General features: G+C 36.4%; 1 protein-coding gene across 1 annotated transcript in view; it reads left to right on the top strand.

Annotated features, from left to right (window-relative positions):
* Positions 1–12,703, top strand: part of CFAP54 (cilia and flagella associated protein 54) — a gene marked incomplete at its 5' end in the record, with an annotated part of 297,105 nt that overhangs the window by 251,219 nt on the left and 33,183 nt on the right. The window contains 1 exon segment of the mRNA XM_079935999.1: positions 3,670–3,843. Coding sequence (XP_079792125.1) covers positions 3,670–3,843 — 174 coding nt within the window.

The raw sequence follows: 12,703 nt of genomic DNA, 5'->3' as shown, positions 1-12,703 counted from the left end.
CATAGTTTTGGAAGTCCTAGACATGGCAATCAGAGAAGAAAAAGACACAAGAGGAATTCAAATTGGAAAAGAAGAAGTAAAACTGTCACTGTTTGCAGATGACATGATACTATACATAGAGAATACTAAAAATGCCACCGGAAAACTACTAGAGCTTATCAATGAATTTGGTAAAGTTGCAGGATACAAAATTAATGCACAGAAATCTCTTTCATTCCTATACACTAATGATGATAAATCTGAAAGAGAAATTATGGAAACACTCCCATTTACCATTGCAACAAAAAGAATAAAATACCTAGGAATAAACCTACCTAGGGAGACAAAAGACCTGTATGCAGAAAACTATAAGACACTGATGAAAGAAATTAAAGATGATACAACCAGATGGAGAGATATACCATGTTCTTGGATTGGAAGAATCAATATTGTGAAAATGACTGTACTACCCAAAGCAATCTACAGATTCAATGCAATCCCTATCAAATTACCAATGGCATTTTTTATGTAACTAGAACAAATCATCTTAAAATTTGTATGGAGACACAAAAGACCCCGAATAGCCAAAGCAGCCTTGAGGGAAAAAAACAGAGCTGGAGGAATCAGGCTCCCTGACTTCAGACTATACTACAAAGCTACAGTAATCAAGACAATATGGTACTGGCACAAAAACAGAAACATAGATCAATGGAACAAGATAGAAAGCCCAGAGATAAACCCACACACCTATGGTCAACTAATCTATGACAAAGGAGGCAAAGATATACAATGGAGAAAAGACAGTCTCTTCAATAAGTGATGCTGAGAAAACTGGGCAGCTACATGTAAAAGAATGAAATTAGAACACTCCCTAACACCATACACAAAAATAAACTCAAAATGGATTCCAGACCTAAATGTAAGACTGGACACTATAAAACTCTTAGAGGAAAACATAGGAAGAACACTCTTTGACATAAATCACAGCAAAATCTTTTTTGATCCACCTCCTAGAGTAATGGAAATAAAAACAAAAATAAACAAATCGGACCTAATGAAACTTCAAAGCTTTTGCACAGCAAAGGAAACCATAAACAAGATGAAAAGACAACCCTCAGAATGGGAGAAAATATTTGCAAATAAATCAACAGACAAAGGATTAATTTCCAAAATATATAAACAGCTCATGCAGCTCAATATTAAAGAAACAAACAACCCAATCCAAAAATGGGCAGAAGACTTAAATAGACATTTCTCCAAAGAAGACATGCAAATGGCCAAGAAGCACATGAAAAGCTGCTCAACATCACTAATTATTAGAGAAATGCAAATCAAAACTACAATGAGGTATCACCTCACACCAGTTAGAATGGGCATCATCAGAAAATCTACAAACAGCAAATACTGGAGAGGGTGTGGAGCAAAGGGAACCCTCCTGCACTGTTAGTGGGAATGTAAATTGATAAAGCCACTTTGGAGAACAGTATGGGGGTTCCTTAAAAAACTAAAAATAGAGTTACCATATGACCCAGCAATCCCACTACTGGACATATACCCAGAGAAAACCATAATTCAGAAAGACACATGCACCCCAATGTTCATTGCAGCACTATTTACAATAGCCAGGTCATGGAAGCAACCTAAATGCCCATCAACAGATGGACATAAAGAAGAGGTGGCGCATATATACAATAGGATATTACTCAGCCATAAATAGGAATGAAATTGAGTCATTTGTTGAGACGTGGATGGATCTTAAGACTGTCATACAGAGTGAAGTAAGTCAGAAAGAGAAAAACAAATATCATATATTAACGCATGTATGTGGAACTTAGAAAAATGGTACAGATGAACTGGTTTGCAGGGCAGAAGTTGAGACACAGATGTAGAGAACAAACGTATGGACACCAAGGGGGGAAAACTGCGGTGGGGTGGGGATGGTGGTGTGCTGAATTGAGCAATTGGGATTGACATGTATACACTGATGTGTATAAAATTGATGACTAATAAGAACCTGCAGTATAAACAAACAACAAAAAAAAACAACTAATACTAAACTTTCTTTGGATTATTTTTATAGAAATATGTTAATATAAATGTTTCAGACATTACATGAAATTTCTAAAAAAAAAAGCACTCAGTGTATAGCCCATCGACTAGCTTATGTAATTAATCCCATTCGCAATTAGATACTACGTTTTTAAAAAGTGAATAGAAAATTAAATGCCCTATTTTAATATTGATTTCTGTTATAGTTTATTATTATTAGGCCATCATGCTAATAAACACTATATATATTGAAATAGAAGGTATTTGCTTTTTATTTTTCTCCACTTAGCTAGTTATTAAATATGAATTCTTTGCTAAAATAGTCAGAACCTCTGAAAGGTGCTCAGATATGAAAAAATGTGAGAATTTTTTTCTGAATCAATTATTTACCTGATTTTTTGTGAACTGCCTGACATAGAATTAATCTTTATTAAGCACTTTTAAATGATTATTTAACCCTAATAATCTTATTTATTATGCATTTTGGTCATGTTTTTAGCATCGTAGTACTAATAAATGAGGATTCTGGCTTATCATATCCCTTTATGATAGTCTCTAGATATTTTAAAATAGTTTTCACCTTTGATATTACCTTTCAGTCCAGACATGTTTTTTCTTTTATTGGTAGACAACTTGAAAGGTCAATGTATTTATTTCTCTCTTTATTTTTATTTTGAAGACTTTGCATTGACAGTCTTCTATTGTGTCTTGAATAGACTCAGAAATGGAAGGTACAAAGTGTTATAGAAACACCAGGCATTTGTTTCTAGCCACTGACATGTTCCCTTTGGTCACCAAGCCTTTGAGACACCTTAGATGTCAAGAGTTTAGTAGAAGAACTGCTTTCCAGCTACCATGCTGTAATCTTGGGAATAACAAGAAATTAATTTTGAAAATAATTTGTAGTCCATTGAAGAAAAGCCTTTACAGAGTTGAGATATTATTATCAGCATTATTATCTCTCTGGCTAGACTCTTATTTTGTTGATAGCATTCATGCTTTACTTTCTTAGCTACCTTAAAAATCTAAGTAAATATTTTATGAAGTTGCCAATTGCAGTCTACACATTTTTGTTTCTTGAAAACTCCTGATTCAGGGACCAAGTTCCATCAGATGAGCTGGGCCCAGATCCCCAAGACTAAACTTACAAATCAGCTACATTCATTTAAAGAGGGAATGAGAGTAATGGATTTTAACCTCTTAGAGCAAAAACTCTGTCTTATTTTGCATATGGTACTGCAAAGAATGCTATTGGAAAGTAGATAATAAATTGTAACCAAACCCTCAGTATATTCACCAGTGAATAAACAAGAAGAAAAGTAGAAGATGTTCTTAGACCACATGGTGACCTTGAGACTGAAATGATAGCATGGACGTTTTCCCTCTAGATCTTTACTCTTGAATATTCACCAAAGTGGAAGACATTTGTTGAGTTCACTGGGTTTTGAAATAAATTTTTTCTATAAAAGAATCTTCTCTGTGGTAATCAGGGGCAGTTTTAAGACCTACATCCATAAAACAAGCTGAGATGATTCCCCGAGTTTTCCAATAGTCAATATTGAATGAAAATTGAATGAATGTTTTAAATATTGAATAAATTCATTACCAGCAATTAAGCTGATGTTTCTTTTTGTTCCCCAGTTAGGAACAACTGACAGTTCTCTACATTCCAATTTATCATTAAAACTCTTTGCCAGCCCATCATATGGAGATGTGGTGTCCTCAGTTGTAGCAACACAAGCTTTAAACAAAGAACTTTGCTTTCAGTGGTACATTCCTCCCCTGGAAAAACCTCCAAAGGAAACAGAACCTATGGTATGTAATATAATTATAAAGCTAAATCTTACAATTGGATATAAAGTTTAATGAAGCCATTATAACTTAAAGAGTAGAGAAGATCTTCTTATCATATAGACAGAAATATACAGCAATTTAGAATCTATGTTGTCTAGCAGAATGAATGTGAAATAATTAAGAGATCCTGGGAAAGTTGGATTCATATTGATCATTTTCCTTTTTCCTGAACTTAAAGAGAAACTTTCCAATGTGTCACCATTACATATGATGTTTAATATTTTTTTGTAGTTATCCTTTATCACATTAAGGAAATTTTTTCCTATTGCCACTTTAATAGGAAGTTTTATCATGAATATTTTACTGTATCTATTAAGAGGATTTTATCATTTATCTCTTTTAATATAGTAATTGATTTTATAATATTAAATCAGCCTTGTGCTCCTGAGATAAACTCAAATTGGTCATGATGTATTCATTTTACTAGATTCAGTTTGCTAATGTTTCATATTGAATTTTTGCCACTGTTTTCAAGAGTAATATTGGACTATAATTTTTCCTTTTTGTGCTATCCTTGTCAGATATTTTCTGTATGAGGCTTTTGCTAGGCTCATAAAATGTGTTGATAAATATAACTGTGTTTTTCTGTTCTATAGTGAAGTTTGTGTAAGTTTGGAGTAACCTTTTTCCTCAGATATTTGCTGAGAGCTCATCAATAAAGCCCTTGTGTTTTTGTTGTGAGATAATATAAGACTAGTGATGTAATTCTCCATAGTTAGAGGCAGTCTTTAAGCAATAGTACTAATGTACTGGTTATCAGAGCTGGTATCAGTTCTGACTGGGCTAATATCTGTTGTAATGGTTAGTGCCTTTGTCAAACCAAGTTTTAAGTATTCTAACTATCACCCCTGTTTATAGAACATTGGGATTTTCTATTTCTTCTTGAGTCAGTTTTGCTTAAGTTGCTTTTTCTAGGAATTTTCCCATTTTATTTAAAATTTCTCTCATATTTTTAAGCTATCTGGTGTATTTGTAGTGAAGTATCCCTTTTCACACCTTATATTGCTTATTTGTGCATTTTTTTCTTGGTCATTATCACCAGAGATTTCTCATTAATTAGTTTTATTTCGTTAACCCTAAATATCTTTCTTCTACTGTTTTTTTCGTGTGTGTGTGTTCTTTTCCTAACTACTGACTTCTTGAGATAGATATTAGCTCAATATTTAGTTCTTTCTTTTCTAATCTATGCATTTTAAGGCTATCAGTTTCTCTCTAAATATTGCTTTGGCTTCATCCCACAAGTTTTATTATAGTATTGTCATTATCTTTCAGTTAAAAATAACTTTTAAAGTTTCCATTGTGATTTCTTCTTTGACTTGTGGGTCATTTCAACATATGTTTCTTAAGTTACAAACTATATGAAGCTTTTCTAGTTATCTTTTGTTATTTATTCGTAGATTATTTTGTTCTGTGGTAATAAAAAAAATGCTCTGTATGATTGATATTTGTCGAAGCTTGCTTTTTTTTTGCCAGGAAGGTGTTTATTGTGTAAATATTCCATTGCTCTTAAAAAGAATGTGCTCTCCTCAGTTGTTGAGGCAGTGTTGATATATGTCCAATAGGTTAGTTTGTATATTCTTGTTCAGATACTCTATATTCTTGGTGATTTTTCTATTTTTGTTTGAAAATCAAAACAAAACAAAAGATCCCACATGCCTCGGTGGGATTTATTTTTTTTTAATCAATTACTGTTGACCCTTGAACAACATAGGAGTCAGGGTGCTGACCTTCCTCACAGTTGAAAATCTATGTGTAACTTTACAGTTGGCTCTCCATATCCACATTTTGGATTCAGTCAGCCATGGACTGTGTAGTATAATCATACGTATTTATTGAAAAAAATTCTCATAAAGTGGGACCTGTGCAGTTCAAACCCGTGTGCTCAAGAGTCAACTGTACTGAGATTTTAACATTTAATTCTCTCACTGAGATTGCTGTTGTTTTGTTCTTTCTTGTAGTTCTGTCAAATTTTACTTTACCTAATTGGAGGCTTTGTTCTTAGGTGCAAACAGATTAATAAGCATTGTGACTTCTTGGTGAATTCAGTGACTTCTGACCTTTTCATAATAATGATATTTCCCTCATAAAGCCTGCCTTGTTTGATATTACTAGAGGAAAGTGACTTTCTTGTGGTTGTTATTTTCATAATATTTCTTTTTCTAACCTTTTGCTTTCAACCCGTTTGTGTACTTGTGTTTTAATTTTTTTTTCAAAATATTTATTTCTTTGGTTGTGCCAAGTCTTAGTTGTGGCACATGAGATATTTCATTGCGGTGCTCAGGCTCTTCATTGCAGTGCACAGGCTTCTCTCTAGTTGTGGCATGCAGGCTCCAAAGCGCACGGGCTCAGTAGTTGCAGCATGCGGGCTTAGTTGCCCCGCAGCATGTGAGATCTTAGTTCTCAGGGATCGAACCCGAGTTCCCTACATTGGAAGGTGGATTCTTAACCACTGGACCACCAGGGAAGTCCCTTAATTGTATTTTTAAATAAAGGTATACACTTGGATATTTTAAAATACAGTCTGACAATATTGTATTTTGACTAGAGAAGTTAGTCCATTCACACTTAATGTAAATAATAATATATTTGGTTTTAAATCTACCATATTATTTTGTGTTTTCACTTGTCTCAGATTTTCTGTTTTCCTCAGGTTTTCTGTCTTTCTCCCTTTTTTGGGATTGATTACTTTTTTCATTCATTTGTCCTCGCTGAACTTTGAAATTATGCATTCTTTTGCTGTGCTTTTAGTGGTTACCCTCAGGACAACATATCAAAGTCTAAAGTTTCTTTCTTTTTTTTTTTTTTTTGAAAGATTTATTTATTTTTGGCTGTGTCAGGTCTTAGTTGCGGCACATGGGATCTTCGTTGAGGCATGTGGGATTTTTTTCGTTGCAGTGCGCAGGCTCTTCATTGTAGTGTGCAGCCTTCTCTCTAGTTGTGGCATGCGGGTTTTCTGTCTCTAGTTGTGGCTCTGGGGCTCCTGAGCGCGTGGGCTCTGTATTTGTGGCATATGAGCTCCAGAGCGCATGGGCTCTGTAGCTTGTGGCGCGTGGTCTCTAGTTGAGGCGCGCAAGCTCAGTAGTTGTGGCGCACGGGTTTAGTTGCACCGCGCCATGTGGGATCCTAGTTCCCTGACCAGGGATCGAACCGGTGTCCCTGCATTGGAAGGTGGACCACCAGGGAAGTCCCTGCATTCTTTGCCACTGGACCACCAGGGAAGTCCCAGTCTAAAGTTAATGAATGATCTTTATTCCTCTAATGACTTAAATGATATTATTGTACATTTTCTTTTTTTAACCAAAATATTATTTTTAATTGTTTTATACAAGAGTTATTTTCCTTTAGAATTTTCTACATATTCATCATTTGCTTTGCTTTCTACTCCCTCTTGCATTTTAGACATTCCATTTAGGATCAACTTCTTTCTGTTGAAGTACATATTCTGGAATTTCTTGTGGTGAGCATCTTCTGGAGGCAAACACTCTCAATTTTTGTTTGCCTGATAAATATCATTGTTTTACATTTATCTGTGAAATGAATTTTTATGGAGTAAAGAATTAAAGATTGGAAATTATTTTCTTTCAGTACATTCAGAATGTCATCTACTCATTTCCATTGTTCTCTTGAGAGTCAAATTGTTGTTGCTTTAAAAATATTCTGACTTCTTTCATGAGCCACTTTTGAGACTTTGTCCTTGCACAGTTTTACTGGGAATGGTTTTCTTTTATTTATTTTGCTTACATTAGTGTAGTGGTTAAGAACACAGACTCTAGAGCCCTCAGAATGGAGCAAATCAGACTCCTGTTTTGAATCCCAGTTCTGTTACTTAGTAATTTTGTAACCTTCAGTAGATTAGTTAACTTTTCTGTATCATGGGTACCCTAGACATAATTGTGTAAACCCTCGACCTAAACAGTAGTTATCATTTATTATTCTTATGTGAAATGATTTTCACATTATTATGCTGTTTGAAAGTTTAATAACTTCAAATACACATGTAATACACTTGGTAAGCATTATTTTAAAGCACCTTTTAAAGTTTACCAACAATATCTCCTCATACACACTTTAGCTGCCAACAATGGGCAGAAGAGAGAGTAAACTCTGCCTAACCAGCAAAAATTAAAGTGCATAGCAAATAGGAGAAAAAACTTAGTTTCTCTCTAAATGCTGGTTACAAATTTGTATCACATACGAAACTCCTTATTTTAATGTTTATTATCTTTATCTAACTCTATATCTGTATCCATATCTATGTTCATATACATGTATAGACATTTGCAACAGGTCTAACTGGGGAGCAGGAAAGGGGGCAAGTATTTGGGAGCAGTTCAGTATCAATGCCTGAACTCTGGGAGGTAGAACAGTGATTCCGATTCTAGGAGAGTCTTGAAGAGTCAAGCTTTTAAAAATGGGACGGGGGTCTAACTACCACCTTTTGCAGAGGAACCTTCCACTATAGCACTCCTTTGATTACTGCTGTCTCTAAGAAGAGCCTCAGGCTCTTTCCCATAAAACATTTGCCATATAGTTTTACCCTATTCAGTACTTTTTATCTGTGTTTTTTGCCTCCTACCATGGTCTGGCCCTGTACTTCCTACCTCTTGAGCGCTGTCCCCTCTAGCTATGGCTCTGGTAACTTCTGCTGCTCCTTGCCTCGTGTGAACCGTGTCAGGTGGGGAAACCTCCAGAGCCCACCTCTCTTTGCTCTCAAGCACGCTTCTCCCAATAGCCTCTTCATTCTTCTTCCTTAGGCTGGCAACCTGCTGCTAACTCTTGGTCAGTTATACATCCCTCCTACTCATACAAAAAAGAGAAACTTGAACACATCACTCCCCAGAAACATTTAATGCTATTTCTCATATTTTGAAAGTACTCTCCTTCCCACCCTTTCCATACCCAATCCTTGCCAGATATTTCATGTACATTTTAAAATAATAAATCTGTGGTCTCTTTGGGGGAATTTAGTGCAGTAGTTTTCAAACCAAAGTTCCAAGAATACTCATGGGTCATGGAGTCAATATAGTGTGTCATGAATAGTATCTTTTTAAAGAAATTAAATATAAGAAGGCAATATCAGAATGCATCACACACAGTAAGTGAAAACGTTGTTTTCTGAAACTTTTGTTTCATGACAGATACTGTTAAAAAGAACATTTCTAGATTGACATTCGGCATCCTGAAGAATTTCTTTACTTGCTGGCAAGAGAACCAACAAGGTGTGATAAAAGAGTATATCCATTCAGAAAGGGTGTGGAAGGGTGACATTGTTGGGAAACAGACTGTTTACCCAAATAGTTAGTTTTAAAAAATGAGGAACAAAGTATAAAGTTCATTTCACAAGCTTGTAGAAATATCACATCCCTATCAGTCTGGGGCAGGATGATCTTGGGAGTTAATGTTAAGACTGCATCTGTGGCTGATAATTAGAATAACGAGGTTTCATGAATCAACAGCCATGTCTGACAATTAGCATGGGCGCATGAACTGGTGTCAGACAGAGATTAGAAGTGGAGCACCAACTAACAAATTCTGATTTAAACAGGTTGCTTGAGTGATTTGCGTAAGCCACAAAGGCACGGAACACACAAGTTTTTTTTTAATTAATTAATTAATTTTTGTCTGCACTGGGTCTTCATTGCTGCGTGTGGGCTTTCTCTAGTTGTGGCGAATGGGAGCTACTCTTCGTTTTGGTGCGCAGGCTTCTCATTGGGGTGGCTTTTCTTGTTGTGGAGCACAGGCTCTAAGTGTGTGGGCTTCAGTAGTGATGGCACGTGGGCTCACGGGCTCTAGAGCGTAGGCGCAGTAGTTGTGCGCGGACTTAGTTGCTCTGCGGCATGTGGGATCTTCCTGAACCAGGGCTCAAACCTGTGTCCCCTGCAATGGCAGGTGGATTCTTAACCCCTGCACCACCAGGGAAGCCCCCAGAACACACAGTTTTCCTATCTTAGTTCAGGGACATTTTTCCCCCTTTGAAAGTGAGTATGTATGTATTGGGTCATGATAAAAGATTCAGTTGCTGCCGTAAATCTCAGCTACCAAATCAGGAAACGCTGACTTGGGAGGGCTAGATCTTCTCAGACCTTAGAGTCTATGTTTTCAGAAGACAACATTGAAATTTGTGTGATGCTTTAAATATTCATGTATGTGAGTATTCATCTAGTTATTATCTTAGACCTTTAGTGTAGAGTTTAATGTTGGAAAAACTGGGTGAAGCTCATGAAACCCATAAGACAATAGCAATAATGAACACCAGTGTAGAGCTTACTGTGTTCCAGGTATTCTGCTTCATTAACTTCACAGCAACTCTATGACGTAGGTACAGTCGTCCCTCAGTATTCACAGGGGATTGGTTCAGAACCCCCTCAGATACCAAAATCCACAGGTGTCCAAGTCCTTTGTATAAAATGACATAGTATTTGCATATAAACTATGCACATCCTCCTGTATACTTTAAATCATCTCTTCATTACTTATAAAACCTAATACAATGTAAATGTTATGTAGATAGTTACCAGCACATGGCAAATTCAAATTTTCATTTTTGGAACTTTCTGGATTTTTAAAAATATTTTCGATTCACGGGATGTTGAATCCACGGATGCCGAACCCATGGATCCAAACGGCCGAGTATTATCATTAGCCCCATTTTACAAGAGGAAACTGAGACCCAGGATGGGGGAATGCTAGTTGACAATGAATCAGGATTGGAGCAACTCAACACATTGTTGAGTTGGAGGGAAGCAAACGACCACAAAGGCTGTTGTGTTGAAGGCAGCTGGACAGCCCAAGGCATGTTCTTCAGAGGCCACAGAAGATGTAGGCAGACAAGCATGATCAAGTGCAAGAAGTCTGATCAAGCAAAGCACTGAAAAGGAAGACTCCATCTGGCAAAGTAAAAACAGAAACTTGGATAGAGCTGAAATAGTTCTTGGAGATAAGTTTATTCAGAAGTCCAGCCAGTCTGGGAACAAGAAATATGGAGCCACTGCTCTTTTCTGGAGGGCTTTAAATCCCTAAGAAGAGCAAGACTGTATTTCAGGGTCCCAAAGAAACAGGCTGTGCATTCAAGACAAGCTCAGGCCTAGCTGGGTAGTGAAAGATGAGCTAGGGTTCCTGGGAAAATTATCAAGTCTTAACAAAAGCAAAAGCCCAATGTTATCAACTTGGATGTCAGGAGTGCTATAACTTAGAGATCATACAGATGCCCAGGACCTCCCTCTGAGGTCCTCTGGATTCTGGGACTTGTTGGCTAAGTGATTAACTAGAGCCTGGTCCTGCAGATGGGGCCCAAAATTACATCCAGCTTCTGGAAGCTGGGGAAGACAGAAGCTGCATAAATGAGGCAGGCATCTGATAGTCCCTGGCCCTTGCAGAGTGTGGTCAGGAAACAGCCCCGCTGGCATCCCCTGGAAGCTCATTAGAAGTGCAGAATCTCAGGTCTCACTTCAGACCCACTGGATCAGAATGTTCGTTTTACTTGCACAGTTTAGAATGTGCAAGTAATGTATGCACACTTAAGGCTGAGAAGCACTGGTCTAGGCTGGTGCTACCAGTGAACTTACAGCTCTCATGATGACTCTCCAAGAAGGTACTCCATTGCCAGTTTATATAGTGGGCTCTATTGGTAACCTCTGACTTTTGGTATCACCCAGGTCAAATGTCAGAACTGAAAGGAAACTAGGAGAACACTTAATCGACATTCTCATTTTACAGATGAGGAAGAAAAGTTCCACAGAGGTAAAATGACTTGACCAATACCACAACTCATTAGTGACAAAAATAAGAATGGAACCTAAGTCTTTTCATTCTTAATATTGATTTCTTTACAAACCACATATAGCTCAACTGCTTACTAACTAATGAATAAAGTATTTATTGAGTGCATACTATGTGCCAAGCATTTTGTTAGGTGATTAAGATATCAAGATGAGGAAATTACAAATCAGCTCTATCTAGTGGAAGAGGGATTCGTCTTTCACTCTTCCTGGGCTGTGAGGACAAGACGATTTTTTCTTTTTCTTTCTTTCTTTTTTTTTTTAATTGAAGTAAAATTGTTTTACAATATTGTATTAGTTTCAGGTGTACAACATAATGATTCCACATTTGTACACATTACAAAATAATCACCATGAAAAGTCTAGTTATCATCTGTCACCATACAAAGTTGTTACAGTAGTATTGACTATATTTCCTATGTTGTATATTACATCCCTGTGACTCATTTATTTTGAAACTGCAAGTTTGTACCTCTTAATCTCCCCCCATCGATTTCACTCATCCCCCCAACCCCTCTCCCCTCTGGCAACCACAGGTTTATTCTCTGTACCTATGAGTCTGTTTCTGTTTTGTTACATTTGATCATTTGTTTTGTTTTTTAGAGTCCACATGTAAGTGAAATCATGTGGTATTTGTCTTTCTCCATCTGACTTATTTCACTTAGCATACTACCCTCTAGGTCCATCCATGTTGTCCCAAATGGCAAGATCTTGTTATTTTTTTATGGCTGAGAAATATTTGATTGATTGATTGATATATTGATAACTATATATGTGTGTGTGTATATATATATATATACACACACATATATATATATGTGTGTGTGTATATATATATATATATATATATATGTATGTATATATATTGTTTTGAATTAGTGTTTTTTCCAGAAGTGGAATTGCTGGATCATATGGTAGTTCTATCTTTAATTTTTTGAGGGACCTTCATACTGCTTTCCATAGTGGCTGCACTAATTTACATTTCTACCAACAGTGCATGAGACTTCCCTTTTCTCCACATCCTCATCAGCACTTGTTATTTG

This window comes from Stenella coeruleoalba, assembly GCF_951394435.1.
Source record: "Stenella coeruleoalba genome assembly, chromosome: 11".
In the NCBI taxonomy this organism is placed as follows: domain Eukaryota; kingdom Metazoa; phylum Chordata; class Mammalia; order Artiodactyla; family Delphinidae; genus Stenella; species Stenella coeruleoalba.
This window is presented reverse-complemented; position numbering and strand designations above follow the sequence as displayed.